Below are 19024 nucleotides of genomic sequence, written 5' to 3'. Positions count from 1 at the left end.
TAAAACCTCATAACTCAATTTAACATAGTGTTAAAGTTTGGGGGGATATTTGTCAGTGCTAGGGCTGATATAATCAGTCTGAGGGACCCTAGAACAAAGAACAGTGGGTGAAGAGCATGTCACATTCGTTTCCTTGATGAACAAGGAGCTATTAGCTGCAGAGAAAGCATTATCTAGGTGAAGAATGATGTCGATTGTTTTAGCTGTTTCTCCTGAAATTGTGGAGTAGAACATAGGGTCCCAGTGAGTTAAGGAGCAGTTTTTGTTGCTGTGGTGTTGAGGATTTTTAAAAAATTAAGTTTAATTCGGGAGGGTATATAGACACATAGCTCTTCTTCCACAGCAACCAGAAATCAATTTGAGACATCGATCTCTTTTTAACCTTTGCTCTTACCTCATTATATCAAAAAGTTGTAACATACTCAATCATATAAGACTTTTTAAAAGTCTAGTTGGGTTAAACACTAGCTTTTATGCAAAATTCAAGAAAGACCAGTTAATAAAACGTCTAACGAAGGTGATAATATATTTGTTGAGTATGTGGCTTTTTGAAGGGACAGGCACTATCTTTGGAATTTACTTCTCAATAAGTTATAAATTTTAATTGTGAACTTCTACGTAGAACATTATTTCTAAATTCATCTTCTCAATAAAATTGTTTAGCACTCTCAGTCTCTTCATATTGCTTGAAATTAATCACTTCCTCTTACTAGGTAACTCTAAGTGGAAATGTAATCTATAAGGCATTTTTAAAAACCACCTCATAATTTTAATTTGTTTTTTAAAAACTACAAATATTTTTTAAAATTATGTTTGCTATTTAAAAAAAGTTTCTTTCTTTAATTATATCACTCAGAAGTTTATTATATTATTACAGCTTAAATAGCTGATAACATTTATAAAAGAAACAATAGTAAGTCTTCTCTGAATGAAGGTTTTCTGGCTTTAGATGTAAATTTTATTTCTTATTTTTGCTGAATAGGCTTATTTTTATTATTTCTTTCTACATGTTCTCTGGATGTGCTGGACTATGGGACTGATAATTTAAGTTCACATCTTAGAAGTCCAGGAAATTTCCTATAACAAACTCATTAAAATATATTTCAAAATCTGACTCAGACAACAACATAAAGTATCTGCTTTTATCATTTAAAAAATGACCAGCATATTTCATTTTAAAAGGATAGTAAAAGTTTCTTAATCAAAAACTTCTCAGGGATTTTTTCACCACATGGATTTACTGCAAACCTGCTTTATCTGCCAGGCCTGTAAACCTGCCAGCCCACCTTAGTCAATATCTCACATTGAGATGCCACATTTTAAAATCTTCCTGATCAGGTTAATATTTTAGGATATATTCTTTTCTAACCCTGCAGATATAGCTTTCATGGAGACATTTATGAGAAGTGAAAGGATTGAGGGAAAAATAAAACCTACACTGCTTTTTTAGGTTTTTAAAAAGTTTCTTTATTGGAATTTCAATAATTCATTTAGCAGAGTGTGCAAAAAATTTCATGGAAATCTTTTCTTAATTTTACACCTTTGCCATATATTGAAAATCATACCCAGCATGCTCTTATATCACCTGGACTGAAAAACAGAGTATGTTAGAATTGTGAGTGATAACTTGGCTAAGAGTTTAAGGAACATTATAACTAAATCAGAAAAAAACTCAATTTTTGCCTCCTCTATATGGGAAAAGTAAACTTAAAGTTGTGAAACTTTTTACCTAGGTCTGGCTTCTGCAGTGCTAGGATCTCTGTAAGTGCTGTACAGTGATTCATACTGTAACAATTATAACTGCAATACACAGTATATCACACAGTAACAATCATAAGTGAACTGTAAAATGTACCGTAAATATTAACTCAACTGTTAGAATTTACCAAGTCATCACTTATGCAATTCCAACTATTTCCCTTTAACTAAATTCTTAAACAAATAAATAATCAAAAAGAATAGAAGAAACAATACAAATGCTGAAGCAAGGTCACCATCAGACATCCTAAAAGTTCATAAATTTATGTGCCCTCAAAAGTTCCCATTTATTTTTGCTAGATCTATTTAATGGAGTAACCTAGCTTTCCTAACTGAACTACAATTAATATCAACTTTCCCAACATTTGTTCTAAATTTCTTTGCACTAAATATGCAAAGTCATTCATGTATGTACTTTCCTCTCTCAATTAGATAAAGCTGGAACTTCTTATGTAGCTGAAAAATGATTTTCCATTGGTAAGACAAACTGTATGTACTGTCTCCTAACACTAAATACAACATGTCTTTTTAAAAAGTTAATATAGAGTTAAATTATATTAATATTTGATAACTTATCCATAGAATAAATATAAAAGCAGTAAGAAGTTGCTTTTTTTAAAAAAAATTAGTTTATTGGGGTGACAATTGTTAGTAAAGTTACATAGATTTCAGGTGTACAATTCTGTATTACATCATCTATAAATCCCATTGTGTGAGAAGTTGCTTTTTTGAAAAGTAGGATTTAAACAAATTTAAAAAAGCAGTAAAATGTTTTTCCTGTTTGGCTCGTTTTTAATGTGTCTCATCCTAAATGAAAAGAGAATTTTTAGTGAATTCAAGATTAAGGTGGAAACACTTACAAATAACACTATCAAATTTAAACAAATGTGTTATTTTTCAAAAAACAAACATACGAAAGATTCTACATGAAGAGCTCCTTGAATTGACCTGGTGTTCCTTAGGAAAATTCAGAAAGGTTCCTTTTTTACAGCTGAAGGCATGTGCACATACACAGCAAGAAAGCAAGGAAAAAAGAACCAATCTGCCTCACTTTCAGCTTCAGTAATACGATGAAGAAAATAATCATTTATAATTAGACACTTAACAAGAACTACATGTAGTTTCCTAGGGAAATCTCTTCTGTTCTTTACTTTGACAATACAAGACACTCCAACAGACTCTCTAATACCTCCTTGTAGCTACAAAAGTCAAAGTTTGCAAACAATTTCTGTGTTATACCGTTATTAACTATAATCATCCAAAAAGTTGGTTATTTTAATTTCCCTAATTTTAATGCTAAAATAAAGACTAGAAACGCTAAAACTGATTAATAAATTGGGGTAAATAAATAATTGTTCTAAAATTAATCTTTTCCCAATAGCCAAGTAAAGATACATCTCTAAGCAAGAAAGCTACATTTCAGAGAGCTATGTGCAAATACATATACCTAATCTAAAATCAATCAATGTGTATCCAAGAGCAGTCGCAATTTTTTGCTGACCAAACCAACTGAAATATACATCTTAGTAAATAGCACAGGTATAATAACTAAGGGCCATTTCCTGCTCTTTACTCATAAAAAAAAGTTCCGAAGTTTTTATGAAAGTCCACAGGTTAGTCTGTATCATGAGAAAAAACAGATCCAGCATTTTTCTGAGAAACCAGACAAAATCAGGAAATTGGGGTATATAAGATCACCTAACATGATTACAGATAAATCTTAAAAATGTTATGTCAAATTAGTGTTTTTTTTAAAAGTGTGAAAATTAGGCTATTCTTGTGAAGATCCCTAAATGCTTTGTTATTAAGAGGTTTCACCTTTAGGTTTGTTAAATTTTACTCTCAGATGTTCAGAGGAATGTCAATACTAAAAATTAATAAATGGCTGAGATTAAAATTTTATTCACATATCTTAAGGGAGAAGCACATAAGGTGAATTAATTTCCTTTTTTTAAAAAAAAAATAATAACAATTATCTCTTCAAGTAGGAGACAGAGTCAGTCAAAATGACCAGTTCTCTATTTAATATCAAAATCATTATAATATTCTCACTCATTTCACCTGTGACCAACCCTTTTTAATTTTGTTCTGTTATGTCTATGCCATTCTTCTTTTGCAATTCCTCAATTAGTGTAATATCCAATATTCCCTTTTGGAAAAAAATTACTATTAAAAACCATGGTCTCAAGTTTATTTCTAGAGTTCTCAGAACTGCTAAATAGGCCCCCATATTTTCATTAGAATGTTACTTGAGCATAAAGGCAATCTACATTAAAGTTTTTTTAGTAGCTTAAAAAAGACTACTTAGGGATAGTGCCTAATTTTAATCTTTTCCTGTATTGTCATAAAAGGTATAGTCATAGTAACTCTTGATCATTTTCTATAGACCAACTATTCTAAGACAGAGTATTACTTCTGATGATTTCCTAGAAAAGCAAACAATATTGTGCTACCTGTAGAAATTTATTCCATAGGAATATACATGAACACATTTGCATGCCAGTTCAGTCTTCCCTTCAGCTGTTTGCTACTTATTAGACCTCTATGAATATCTGAAATATATCCATCATAGGAGGAATGCTACAATAATAAGTTATAAAACTGGTAAAATTAATATGCTATTGGAGATACAGAATATCTGTTTAAATCTATTAGAAATGCTAACAGTATCCATTTATAATGGCAAAGAAAAAAGTACCTGTAAATTTGGTTTAAAATTCATATCCAAGCCTCCCTTATTTATCTATTTAGGAATAAAAAACCCTCCAGATATGGTTTTATTTTATTTGTCCTCCTCCTGAGTTGTGGAATAAGAATATACTAAAGTGATGGTTGTAAGAAAGTAGCATTTTTTTTTGTTTTAGGACATTATATTATAAAATAAAATAACAAATTTATAATATATGAGTGTGTGTGTACTTGGAAATATATACATATAAGTTTTTACTTCTTGGATTCATTTTCCTATACTCACACATTGAGAGCTTATATGTCTTAGCCTTCCTCTTCAGCTAAAATGAAACAATCCAGAAAAGCCCCAAAGTATTATTTTATTTTACCACAAGAGGGGGCTAGAGAATTCTGATCTCTTTCAAGGTCTATAAAACCCTCTTAACTGCTGCTTTACAGACGTTCAATTACAACAGGCCATAATACATTAAGGCATTAAAATACACATATATCCCAACATATGCCAAAGCAAGCACTACACTGTGTGCCCACCAGACGATCAGCAACACCAACCTCAAATAAACACTTAGGCATATTCTAGTGGTTTACATGAGACTTTACACCTTAGCCCTTTCCTCACCAAAAGGCCCTTCTCTTGGTTAGGTGATTCCCCTTGGAATGGAAACTATCAAGGAGTGTTATAAAATACCCAAGGATTGGAGTGTATGACAGGGGCAAAGTGAGGTAAGGATTAAAAGAACTGAAATTTATGTAGTTTGGGAAAGTGAAGACTCTGGGGATAAATGTTCATAGTCTTTAAATACCTTCTAAAGGTAACAATATAAATGAATTAGGGGAATTATTCAGTCTCAGAAGATGGTATAGAAAAGAGCAATGGCCTGAAACTAAGGAAGGAAAAGTTTAGGTTAGACATGAAGAATAAATTAGTAATAATAGTTGGGCGGGAAAGATGTCCGGCAAAGGAAGGTACAAAGCACAATTGCTATATTTGATAATTAATTAAGTGAGATATTAGTAAGAATGATGGGAATTCATTAGAAAGGCTAAATTAGATGACTCAAGTGATTTTTTTCCCCCTAAGCTGTGACAATCTCTAGGCCCAACTATGTTCTTGGGCATTCATAAATGTCTTTCAATGATGATATGATCATTTATAGACAGAAGAGAGCTCATGAACCCAGTTAACCCTATGTTTTGTTAATTAAAATCTGCAGTATTATTATGACATAACATAATTACAAAATTAACCACCACAACAATAATGTTTATCTTTCGGATCATTCCATTAAAATATTCCATACCATATAAGCTATATCCTAACAGTTTACAGAAATGGGTCTGCAAATTTGATAAGGCTTCTATAAGAGAAATCTCTCCGTGAAGGAACAACTCCCCTATAAATCCCAATTTTACAAGCCAGAGTAACCACTCTGTAAAATCTTTCTTTTTCACTAGATTAATGTATCTGGACTTAAGCTACTTAGGCCCCAACATTAAAAAAAAAGGCTGCCACTCAAAGTAAGAAAGGCAGTTTAGAGCATAAATGTAATATAGTTTCTGAATTCAACAATCTTTCCCTAGTAGACCATAATATTCTAGATTAACAGGTGCTTCAGCATTATTTTAAACAGCATTATTAATATTTACCTTTTATTTGAAAAGTCAGAGTTCTATGATAGACCAAACTAATTTATGGCTAGTAAAAAACAATCACCAAAGCTGAAAAGCTGGGGGAAAATATATATAAAATTATATAAAATACACATTTACATAAATTAAGTATATGTATCCATATACTTGGCCTGAATATTCTTAAATGAAATTTTTTCATATTTAAGTGAATATTAAACTTTGAGGTAAAAATGGTCAGCAGCTTTGGAGCTTAAGGAAGGACGACCTGGTGGTTAAAATCATACCTAAGAATCCAGAACTCTAGAACTTTAGACATGATTGCCCCAGGTAAGGTAGCTAACACTCAGGTAATTTAGTGTTCATCTATCAGGCAGATGCTATGCTTAATTAAAATGCATTTGTAGACTCTTAGAACTAGGTAATTAAACGCAGTATATAAGATTTTCTAATAAAGATTTATAACTCTTCCCCACCTCTGATTTATTTATATATCAATCAGATAAATATATTACATTAGCAACCAAAACATTGCATATCATTTTACCACCACTGTGATGACCACACTCGCACCTTCAATAATCATATACGAGAACTGCACATTCCCATTAAATTTGTTCACTAGTTCAGAATTTAGAGAGAAACAAAGAATACTCAAGGCAGTATGAAGAAGCTTAATCTCATCTGCCAAGCCACTCACTTAAAAATCAACTATTTGCACTTAAAAACCGCCAGTTATTTTACTTCTAATTGTAGTAGAAGCCCAATAAATGTGGACTTTTTGCTCATACTCCCAGTCTAGAAAAGACTTCTAAAAACACTTTGACCACAGCGCAGGCCAAATGATATCTTGACTTTCTTCCAAACTGCTGCAAATCCAACCAACTGGCTTTTTTTTTTTTTTTTTTTTTTTTTTTGCAAACTCTGTCTGTGGTAATCAGCACTTGATTATACACCATGTACTTTGTTGTGGGAGTATATAATCTTCACACTAAGATTATTTACTCACTAAGGAAAGGAATCACACCTTATTCCTCTATATCCTTCAAACAGCCTCTAAACTCATGATTGAATAAGGGCATTCAGTATAGATATTCAATAACTAACTCTTCATTGGTAGCATATTAAAATCTATAACATAGACAAAAAGGCCAAAAAAGGTAACTGATTAGTTCTATATCAAATCAATTCTGGGATTTATTTTATGTTATTCATAATTATAATTGTTAGCATTTATGGAGCCCTTTGAAATTATCTATAAAATGTACTGCTCCCAAGTCATTCTAGGAAGAGGGTAAGAACATACATAGGCCAGAGAGACACGTGTTTGAAGAACTTGACTGAAACTTTTGAGAACTAGATTACAAGCCACGATCAGGCTTCCTACAAGGCTTTTGGGTCTGCACTAAAAAGCATACTGAGATCATGCAGGTGAGGACAGATACACAGTGTTAGCTGGGAGAAGCCACTCCTAGGGAGGTGGTCCTGGTTTCCATACTGGCTGTGTCTTGCTAGTCATAGGACCTAAGTACTTAGCCTCTAAAATTTAGTTTCCTCTTGGTAAAACAGAGATTAGATTAGGTGATCACCCAGTCTCTTCCAGCTCTAAAATGGCATGATTCTATGTGAAAACTTGGGTTAAATTCACAAGGAATTTGTTCTAGTGAAAGAAGCTTTATGGAAGATATCCAGCCATCAACACATGTGAGAGTGCTTTACTGGGCACTGGACGGAAGGTTAGCATCTAAACACTCACCAACAGCCCAACATGCTGGGCTGAAGAATGAAAAATGGGTAGTTCATAGACAGATAATTGTTATTGTTTTTTTATTCTTCACAAAACATGTATAATCCTTGGTAATCATTTGTTTAAGTTATATAAATTACTGTCGACTTTGAAACCCAGTTTGTCATCTTCATCTGTGATTTATACCAGACTATATAAACGACATGATGTCTTCGATCTAATAAGACATTTATCTTCATGAAGGAGGCCACTGCAATTCTGAGTGACAGCTTACTTACCCTTATCACAGTTAACTCAACATCGAGTCCTTAATTTCTCACAATGATCTGAAATCTGATGGACTCACCTGAATCCAATAGAAACATGTTCAGAAAACCACCAGGCTCATGAAAGTATGTGTTTTACAGTAGAATTCATGTTTTGGCCCCCAAAACACAGACATGGAAACAAGTTTTTTGGTTTTTTACAATGTGCACTCTAAATACACACATATAACTTCCATTAGGGTTGACAGAAGTCATGTGCTTTTACAAGAAAAATATACCTGTGAGCAACAAAGATGAAAGCAACTGTCTGAAGAATAAAAAGAAAATGAAATAAATGCTTGTTTGAATGTATGTATGTATGCACATGTTTATTTACATATTTATATACAGAGAGAAACTATCTTGAGTCACTTTTCATTAGCTTCATATCATAGAATAAAAAGGAACTAAAAGCTCTAAATATGTTCACATAGTTTATGTCATTAAAAAAAATACACACGAAGAAAATAATGGGCTTGATTCCATCAGTGAGAAGGAAGCAAATGGCACTGCTTTTAGGTCATTAACTCGTTTAACCTACCAGGGTACCAATGACTGAGCCTGCAATAGGTACCTTTAACATTCCAAGTAAAGCAGCCCTAAAATATGCACATGGTCAACCAAAGTTGTCAGTAGGATTGTGAACATTGGTAAGAAGTGCGGTTTATTTATTCTGTGAAACAATAGAATTTATACACTAAAATCAAGCCTCATACACAACTCACAGCAACAGGGGTCTCAAACTGGTGTGTGAACAACATTTTTTAAATATCCATTGCGTATAAAGCCTATCAGGAGGTGCTACAAGTATACTTAGATAGCAAAACTAACTTAATAAGTGGAAGCTCTAGGCATAGGATTCCAACTCAGTAAGAGGAAACCTTTTTAAACAATTGGAGTTCCTTGTGAGTATCTAATAACATGACCTTGAAAGCGTAAAACAAAACACAGAAAAATGGATAAATCTACCATTCTAATTAGAGATTTTAACACAGTCCTTTCAGAAGATAAAAGGAAAGCTAGGATATAAAAGTTTGAAGAATACTATTTACAAGTATAAAAATAGTTAGAGTATATTCAATAACTACTTCAGGAGCACACATAGCCCATAAGCATAAACTGATTATTACTAGGCCACAAAAGAACTCAGTAAAGTTCAAAGCCTCTAAATTATATAGACTGTGTTCTTAGACTATAATGTAATAAAATTATAATTCAAAATTAAAAAGCAGGTTTAAAAATCCCTAGAAACTAAAACAAAACAAATTGAAAACAAAACCCAGGGGAGAAAACACAACACATACAAAAATGTTTCTAAATAACCCATAGGTTAAAAAGGATATCATAAAAGAAATTACAAAATACTTAAAATGCAATTATGAATTATAATAAAAGTAGTACATATCAAATTTCATAGAATGCAGTTAAAGTAATATTCAGAGGATAATTTTTAGCTTTGAATACATTTACTTTTTAAATGAACATTATATTCAGTGGAATACGTAAAAGCCATAAGGAGATTGAGATGTAAAGTGCATAAGGGTGGGTGTTTGAGAGGACACATATCCGCTAATCAGAATTCTTCAAAAAGCAGTATGTAGGGTGCCAGATGGGTACTAGACTTATCAGGGGAATCACTTCATAGAGTGTGTAGAGGCCTAACCACTGCGCTCTACACCTGAAGCTAAAGGAGAATAATAATGAATGGCAACTACAACATATATAGAGAAATTCATGGGATGTGGAGTACAGCATAGGGAATATAATCAATGGTACTGTAACAACTATATATGATGTCAGAGGGTTAGTAGATTGGGGGAGTTATCATTTTGTGAGGGGTGTCAATGTCTAACTATCACATTGTTTTATAAACTTGAAACTAATAAAAAAAATTTCTTCAAAGCAGTAGCTTTGGAATCTATTGGAATTCAACCTTCACAGAATAGATATGTTATCCTGGGCCAAGTCACTGAATTTCTTTAAATCTCAGTTTCTTTATCTGTAAAATGGGAACAATGATACCTTCTTCTCTGAGCTGGTTTAAGAATTAAATGAGATAATCCTCAAAAATCACTTAGTACAGCATAGTAAGTGCTCAAGAAATGGTTCCTGTTACTAGATGACTGTTATCCCTTCCAATTCCCAGATTCCATGATTCTAACTTTGGCACAATGAAACTTAAGACAAACGTGAATTCTGGCTATAAAAATCTAATCAATAAATTAAACCTTCATTTTTACTTCACAATAGTTTTGTTAAAATAGTTTTGTTAAAAATATATTCTACATCCCATTAGAAAAGACATTAAAATAATATCTTCTTCCTATTGTTATTATAGAACTAAAACACACAATGATAAAAAGCTAGTCCATTGTTATTCACAGTATTAAATCCAAAACTGATTTCTATTTCAGGACCAAATGAAAGCAGAGACATTTTAAAAAAAGAAAAGTGTTAAAAATAAAGCCATAAAAAACTGATTCTCTTTATTTTAAAAATATTCTATGTGTTTTTTAATGTACCTTTCAGAAAAGACATGGAGTCAAAAATGGCCGCTATTGGTACTTTAACAGGTCTACAATTTCTTTTAAATCAAGTAGCATATAATAAATTGATCAATAATCGGCTCTTCACTTATTCATTATTACTCATCTCCAAAGATGGCTGCAGGTCTTTTCCAATTGTAGTTTTCATTTTGCTGGAGAATAAGAACCTTTTCTAACCTTCAACATCCTGATATGAAAATTAGCTCTAAAAACATTATTTCTCACTTCTTCCTAGATATATCTGTCCAATATCTGTTCATGCCTTTTTCTTTAATTAGAATGTAATAATACATAGTACATAATAAATAATACATTATTATAGATTTCAGGTTTCATCTCCTATAAAATCATTTTATTTTTTCTTTTTCTTCCAGAAGGAGTCACTATACCCTGTTTATAGAACGATCACTTTCCCCAACCCATCTTTAAAAAATGTATGTATACGTACATAGAGGTGCTTCATTATACTAATAAAATACGTTTATAGACACATTAAAATCCGTTGTATATTTTGGACAATGAAAGCAATCAGATCTTGAGCTTTGTAGTTGGCTGACTCCCGTAAAGTTATTGTGTTCAGCGTTTCACACTAAATTTTTTTCCTTCACTATGGTAGAAACTGTGCATCCCTAGGTTTAGAAATCTAAATGTTGTAACTTGTCAGCAAGTTTTCATTCCCAATAGTGGGGCTATGCATTTATTTGTGTGTGTCTCTTCTGCCATTCTCAGATTGAGGGCATTTACAAAGGAAAGGGAGAAGGAATTGTGACTAGGTAGCAACATGTTTTTATGCATGGTTTACCCTGTAACCTCGGTTTTCCTTTTTGCTATGCACCTGGCCAGGTTTCTATATTTTTCTAGATCTCTTTGCAGTTTTCACAAAAGCATGTCCCAAACACGACAAGCACCATGGTTATTGCTTCTCATCACTGAAGTTACGGGTGGATGGCTCAGACATGGGTCCTTTTATAATTGTACGTTTAGGACACTGCGCTGGCTGGAGGTGGAAGGCAACGAAGCTGAAATATTTGAACCGTGACCTTTCATTATCTAATAAAGATAAAATTCCAAAAGCCTAAAATCATATCACTACAAAGAAAGTTAAAGAATATATTTTCTTACTAAAGGATGGCTTTAGCAATCTCACCAGCATCTGAAGACACTGACTTTATATTTATTTGTCTACTTATTAATAGTGTATTTTCCCAATGAGATGATAAGCTCCATGAGGGCATGGACTGTGCCTGACCTTTACTGCGTATTTCACTTACAGTGTAGCACAGTCCCTTGCTGTTACCTTCTAATCTCTAAATAAGTATTTGTTAAAATAATGACTAAGTAGTGTATCAGTGTTACTGTTCCCTATAATGGTAAAATCTAGTTAAGCAGGCTATAAAGTTTACTTAAAATTTTAATATCTTTCTAACCTCTTTAATTTCACAGAATATATATGTGTGTGTGTATATATATATTTTTTTTCTTTTTTTCGGGAGAAGGCTACAAACGTTCACTGTGTTCATTATACAGCAGGCATTCAGGCACATGCTAGATTCAATGCTTGCAGAAATTCATATTTAAATATTATCTTATTATCCTACAATCAATATTTAACACATAAACACATCTATTTTTACCTCTACCATTGATAATGCCACTTTGGGAATTTTTTTTTAACTTTTATGCCCAGAACTAAAAATAAAAATCTGTTAAGAATTTAATATTACTAATACGGTTAACTTCTCTCTTATAGGGAACGATTATAGAACAAAATTTCCCACTTTAGAATTTTCCAGATAATAGATTTACCTCTTTCAATACTTTTTTTTTTTTTTTTAAATTTCAACTTTTTACTAAGAATATTTTTAAACATACAATGTGTATCTGTATGGTCTTAACCAAAGTGTTTAAAACATGAATCCATTTTTTTTGGATAACTCAGATAAGGACAATGGTAAGGATAGTAAAGTGGTTAAGAGCAGAGGTTCTAGAACCAGACTGTGTAGGTGTAAATCCTGGCACTACTACTTACTTGCTATGGGATCTTAGATAAGTTAACTTCCCATGGTCTTAGTTTCCTTATCTATGAAATGAAGATAATCCTAATATCTACTTTAGGGCTGTTCTGAGGATTAAATGATGATATATACAAACTGCTTAGAGCATAGATATAAGGCACATAGTAAGTGCTCAATAAATGTTAGCTAAAACGTTTTACTTTATTAAGCACTCAGGGGAAAATTTGGGCCATTTCTGTTTACAATACAATATGGCCCCAGACTGCTATGTTTTTTGAGTTCCTATATAAATTTTGTTTTATTTATAGATTTTGTTTTCTATATAAATTTTTAATTGTTTTCCTGTTTCTTACCTCAGTGTTATCTGATTATACCTCAATTGATGCCTTTACAGTACTTCTTCTAATTTGATACTTCACTCTATTGTGAGCTGAGAAATCAAAACACTATAATGGTTAGAAATTTTTAAGATTAGAAATCCCCAGTGATGGCCTCAGGGGCTTTCCCAGGAATAAGGTGCATTAAGTATTAACACAGGACTTAGGAACATCTATTTCTACTTAGAGGTCTATCTGGATTACTTATTGTGTTCTCAGCTGTGTTTAGGAAAGTTGGAAATACCAAATAAGTGACTTAAGGATTAATGAGGTACTATTGTTCTAATTCTGTCAAGCATTGGATTAATAAAAAAACAAATGAAAGGCTTTTTAAAATGTTTTGCACTGTTAATTTTCTACAATTATTAATCAGCTACTAATGTAATTATTAAGCTCTCAATCCAAACAATGTGTTTAGTGTAATACCTGAACCGATATACAAATCTCACATTACAAGGCCCAATTTCTAAAACTTGGGTATTACGAATTGTGCTAGTATACAAAGCTCAAGCAAAATAAAATGTTTCTGTGTGATTCAATCCATAGTTCTGATGTGGAGGTTATCAATTCAATGAAAGGGAGAAAATATGAATCACCAAAAGGGCTAAATGGAATAAGAATGAATAAATTAAAAAGAGAAGGGAATATAGGGATTAAACACTCTTGGATAATGCCAAAGTTGTAGGGAAATTGGGAAGAAAACTAAATCAAAAGATTACAGACTAATAAAGAGAAATAAGGAATAATCTACCAACTTTATTCCCAATCCCTAAGTGAATAACATTCTTCCAATTTAATATTCAGTTTAGTAGCATGTCTACCTTCTTCCCCCACTGCCAAGGCACAAGAGAGACTTTGATAAGATAACCATGTGCATCAATGATGATCAAACCTTCTGTTCAAGTGGCCAAATGCCAGAAGAGGCACAGTGAACCCCCACCCTTGAGATATCTGAGTCTGAGCCAGAAACTGGCAGCCACCAGGCCAAAATTTTTATATTCAAATATTTTAAAAATTCATGTATATTTTGCATATCACCCTATTACATACCAATGTGTTTTTAATACAAAAATAATATTTATAACAGCTGAATTATTTGACTCCTCCCATTCCCAAATCTCCCAGTAAAATTGATGCTCCAGGAAGATTTGTAATGTGGTTCTTGCAGCTTCTCCTTAAACAACACCAATTATGGTCAGGGGTATGTGAAAAGCATGGGTAAAAATGATAGTACTACGACGAACTCACAAAAATTTCAAATAATCCACAATAAATCAATAATCCAATAATCAATAAATGAAAGCTCTAATTCTCCTGCAATTCAGCGAAGCTAAGAATTCTGAAAGAATGGTAAGTTGGCTCCTACAATCTTAAAATGCACTCTTAGCTTTTGAGTTACAGTTCTTAGAAAAAGATCAATAATGATGTCTTCCTGCGCCAATATGGAATTAGTGTTTTCCTAAACACATTAACATCAGAGAACCCCCTGAAGGCTGCTTGATTAAAATGACAAAGGGCAATGACACCAAAACAAAAAGTAACAAATATGATGATCCAAAACCCAGAAAGATGACACTTACCTTCATCCTGATAATCTGACAAAAAAGGTGCATCTGATGTGAGTGGGCCATGAGCTACACTGTGATTATCATCGGAGCTGTCCTGTCCGAGGTAATTTTCAGCTTGGTCTCCCCCTGTGGGACAACAACAGAAAGAAAAAGCTCATCCTTTGGGCATCTTTATAAAGGTGTTTGTATATTTCTTCTGGTATTTACACACACACACAAAGATACAGCTTTTATTTGATGGATATGGCGATTGCCATTAACATATGAGACACAGATAAAGAAGTTCAAAAACTAACTTACCTGAATGGGAAATTTTCCGTTCAACTAACTCTCTAAACTAGAACTTAGACACTGTTAGGTTAGAGTGGGGAGAACTCTTGCCACCAGAGAGAAACTTCTCCATCACACTTAAAATGAAAACATAGTAGATAAATATATATGTTCATATATACTATATCTTTATTAATTATGACCTTTACCCTGAATGCCTCTTTTTTTCTCTCTCTCTTTTTAAAATACATTTCCAAATGAAATAGACTAAATTACACAAAGGGTTAACCTTCTATACATAATTTAATGTAACAAGGTCAATATTCTTACCTGTTCTGAAAAATAAGAGAAGTAAAAATAGAGAGAACCTGGACTTTGCTGGATTCTATTCCAATTTCAATCACTACTTGTTTTGCAATCTTAAGGAAGTTCTCTCTTTATAATTCTAGTTCACAGCCTATGCAACCAACCTCTTAGGAATTCTAAAAGCCCTAAGAAAGTAATATTTGTTCTGTAAAATGGCTTTGATGAAAGGTAATATATATACAATACTGAATTATGCAATTGAAACAATGCTAATCTCTTTTGGGTGTTTTCAACAACATATATTGGATTATATTTTGTAGAAGTGGCCCATGCTATTATGATACTTTAAAAGGTTCAGACGGAAGATGTTAGCTCATTCAGAAACCGGAAAAAAAGGGTCTGCATTGCAAATGGCTTGCCTTAAAATCCCCCAAACAGAGGTACAGTCTGCTGATAAAAGGGCACCAACAGCTGCTCAGTTCATTTCACAGACACGAAAAGGGGACTTGCAACTGAGTTTAGTATTATCTCAAATACTAATTTCCAAAGGAAATCACCAATGCTAAATCTTAGTAAACACTATAGAATTTCAACTAGGGAGTAGTACAACCAAACAACCTACATAGAATCTGTATTGCCTCACTTTAAAGGTTTATTCCCTACAATTAAACTAGAAAGATAGGGAGGATATAAAATGATAAAAAGAGAATGGCTGTAGCCTTCTCTCTACAAATTAGATAATCATATCTACACTCTTCTACTATCAGTGGTAAGCGGATGTCCATAACTGAGTTGAACACCTACAGATACAGAACTTTAGAAATAAACTGGGGAGTTTATTGTGGAGAAGAAAAGTTAAAAAACAAACAAACAAAAACAACCTTCACTTAATAGTCACTGGCCTAAGGCAGAAGAAACATTCTCTTTATTAGGTTACTGATCAAAATACAAAGCTTATAGTTATGCTTAAAGTATCGCTGTGAAATTTCCATTATTACCAGAAAAATTCTCAAATACTGGACTGAGGGTTAAAGTACTTAAACCTCACATCACTGCAAATCCACTGAAATTATGTTATCAACACGATCTAAATGGACTGCCTGCCAGGTAACCTGAAAGTGAGCTGTGAAGTTAAAGCAATTTAAAAATTTTGAGCCAAATCAAAATCCATTTATTAAAAAAAAAGAAGAAAAAGAAGCAGCTTGGGTTGCCACACAAATCTTAACATTTGTAGGATATACTCAACATTATTTTGGATATACTGAACATTATTTATCAACTATCATTCTAGACTCACAGTTTTCTGCTTGCTTCAGAATTTTGACAAATCTACTCTTACACATTCTAGCATCCCAGGCTTCTTCTTTTTCTTCCTTTTTAATAAGCAGATCAGGACAAACTTTGCTTTGCTTTGGTGTTGTTTTTTTTAAATGAACTTTTTATTTTTGAATAATTTTAGGTTTACTTGTATTATAAGTATTTCAACAATAGTACAGAGAGTTCCTGTACACTCTTCATCCAGTTTCCCTCGATGTCAACATAATATATAACTAGGGTGTATCTATCAGATCCAAGAAATTAACATTGGTACATCACTGTTAACTAAACTACAGATTTTATTTGAATTTCCCATTTTTCTGCTAATGTCCTTTTCCTGTTCCAGGATCTACTCCACTTGCATCGAGAGCTTCCATTTTTAAAGTCTCACCCAAAATACCTGGCTGGATTTCACATTTGATTTACTAATTTCAGATGGAAAAGTTACTTCCACATGATTCCTATGGTTTCTGAACATGTGAAATTGGTGCAAAAGTAATTGCGGTTTTTGCAACTATTTTAACCTCTTAAACCGCAATTACTTTTGCACCAACCTAATAATTACTCAAGGTGGGCTTTTCACAGCCAAATAAAAGACCATGCCTCCATAAAGCACATTAACAACAAAGGTACACAACTCAATGCAGCAAAAATAGGGGTGAGGTCAGTACTAAAAATGGTTGAGGAAGAAACATTTGAATATATGTTTTACATCCAAGCATAATTAGCTCCTGCTGATGAAAATGTTGCTATAAGTGTTTTTAATATCATAACAAGTGGCCCAACTCCCTTGGGCACACAACGAAAAAAGCCTTTAACACTATGTAAGTAGACACTCCCGTGTAATTAAAATGATTACAACTACTCAAGATGCATGGGTGAAAAGTTTTATAGAAGTATTACAACAATTACTGTGGTCATTTTGGATTTAAGTTTAGAAGAACATCATTTTTCCTTAAAATATAACCACAAGTGATCTCTGGATTCATCTACAGCTCTGACAGTTGCAGTTCCAAGTGGCTAGTACTATATTCCAGTGGGATCAGACATAAATGATCACAAACTATAGTGACAGACATTTCCACTCAGCAGCTCTACAATTAGGGCTCAGAACTCCATCTACTTAGAGTGGCGTTCTCACAAGCAAGAACCCTTGCCACTAGAGACACACTTTCCCATTGTAACTCGCTCAGAATCAATATATTTCTATACAGATATATATTCTAACACACAATATCTCCATTAATCACATCCACTGCCTCCAGTCCCTTCTCTTTGTATTTCTAAACAAGATCTGGGGGAACTATATCAAGGGTTCACCTGCTATTAGCTGGTAATTTGCTCCTGTATCCTAAGTGTCATAAGAATTGGGCGCTAGATACACTCCTTAGTATATTCAATGTCAGGTTCTCCACCGAGTATTGTGCTGAGGGGCCTATAAGGGGGATATTTCTCTATTGTTCTTTCCTGAGAGTCAAACTCAATTTCATTCATGCTCTGCAGAGTGATAAGTTGGGAATTTCTGAGGGTTGGAGCAGAAAGATAAAGCAGCTTTGTGTCAGGTGTAAGGTAATTATTTGCCTTGGTTTCTGTGCTATTTGTTTTTATTCCCTGTGTTTTCATTAACAGTTAATGAGTTTTCCCCCTTAATTCTAAAACAATAGCTTGGCCAGTAAAGGTTGGCTTTTTCTGCCATGGATTCAACCAGCTGTTGCTGCTCCATAAACTTTATGGAGAAGTAAATTAAACTGCTAAAAACTTTCATTTCCTAATTCAATTCCAAATAAAACAGGAGGAAAAAAAATGAACCATGATGATGTTCCCCTTGTAACTATTTTGACTCACAGCAAACCCATCTGATCCTGAACTTGCTGGTTACTACTAAGGGACAAAAACAGGCTATAATGAGAGTTTTACCAAAGCGATGAGAAGGAAATGAAAAAAGACAGAAAACATAAAAATAACACGAGAATAACAAATAACAGATAAAATAAATATACGTTTGCTTATTTGATATGTAAAGGCTCAATGTTTTTTCATGTTAATATAAAGTCATTGTCTTTTACTTCTCTTCTAATTAATTGTGAGCTATATTATAAAGAATTTATACACATCCACAACCATTTATATGGTATGGTTCAAATTTTTATAGGGTTTGCTATTACTTCATCAAGTATCTTTGGGTAATATAAGGAAACTGAAGTTAATGTAAAATTGTCCACAATTTGGGTGGTTTTGTTTTTATTTTTGCTGTTAGAAGGAAACACATGACTTCTGACTCTATTTAATATTTAAAAACCCATGAGACATCAGCTCCTACTTTAAAATAATAAATCCTAAATAAAATGCTATAAGTAAAGGCCCCTGATCCAAATCCAGTTAGTTTTCATGCTTGATAGTATTAATATTGCCAAATTTTCATGGACCAATTTAACAGTAATGCAGTTCCCAAAGCTGAGCTATGGTAAGATTAGCAAAACTGCAGTTTATTATTT

General features: G+C 32.9%; 1 protein-coding gene across 1 annotated transcript in view; it reads right to left on the bottom strand.

Moving 5' to 3' along the window:
• The window catches only part of SKAP1 (src kinase associated phosphoprotein 1), a 276068-nt gene that overhangs the window by 176872 nt on the left and 80172 nt on the right, over positions 1 to 19024 (bottom strand). Inside the window, exon 4 of the mRNA XM_081027669.1 lies at positions 14649 to 14762. Within this exon, the coding sequence (XP_080883795.1) occupies positions 14649 to 14762 (114 nt within the window). The remainder of the gene's footprint in view (positions 1 to 14648; positions 14763 to 19024) is intronic.

The sequence above is a fragment of the Rhinolophus hipposideros genome, assembly GCF_964194185.1.
Source record: "Rhinolophus hipposideros genome assembly, chromosome: 20".
Lineage (NCBI taxonomy): Eukaryota > Metazoa > Chordata > Mammalia > Chiroptera > Rhinolophidae > Rhinolophus > Rhinolophus hipposideros.
The sequence above is the reverse complement of the archived record's forward strand: the minus strand, read 5'-3'. Positions and strand labels throughout refer to the sequence as shown.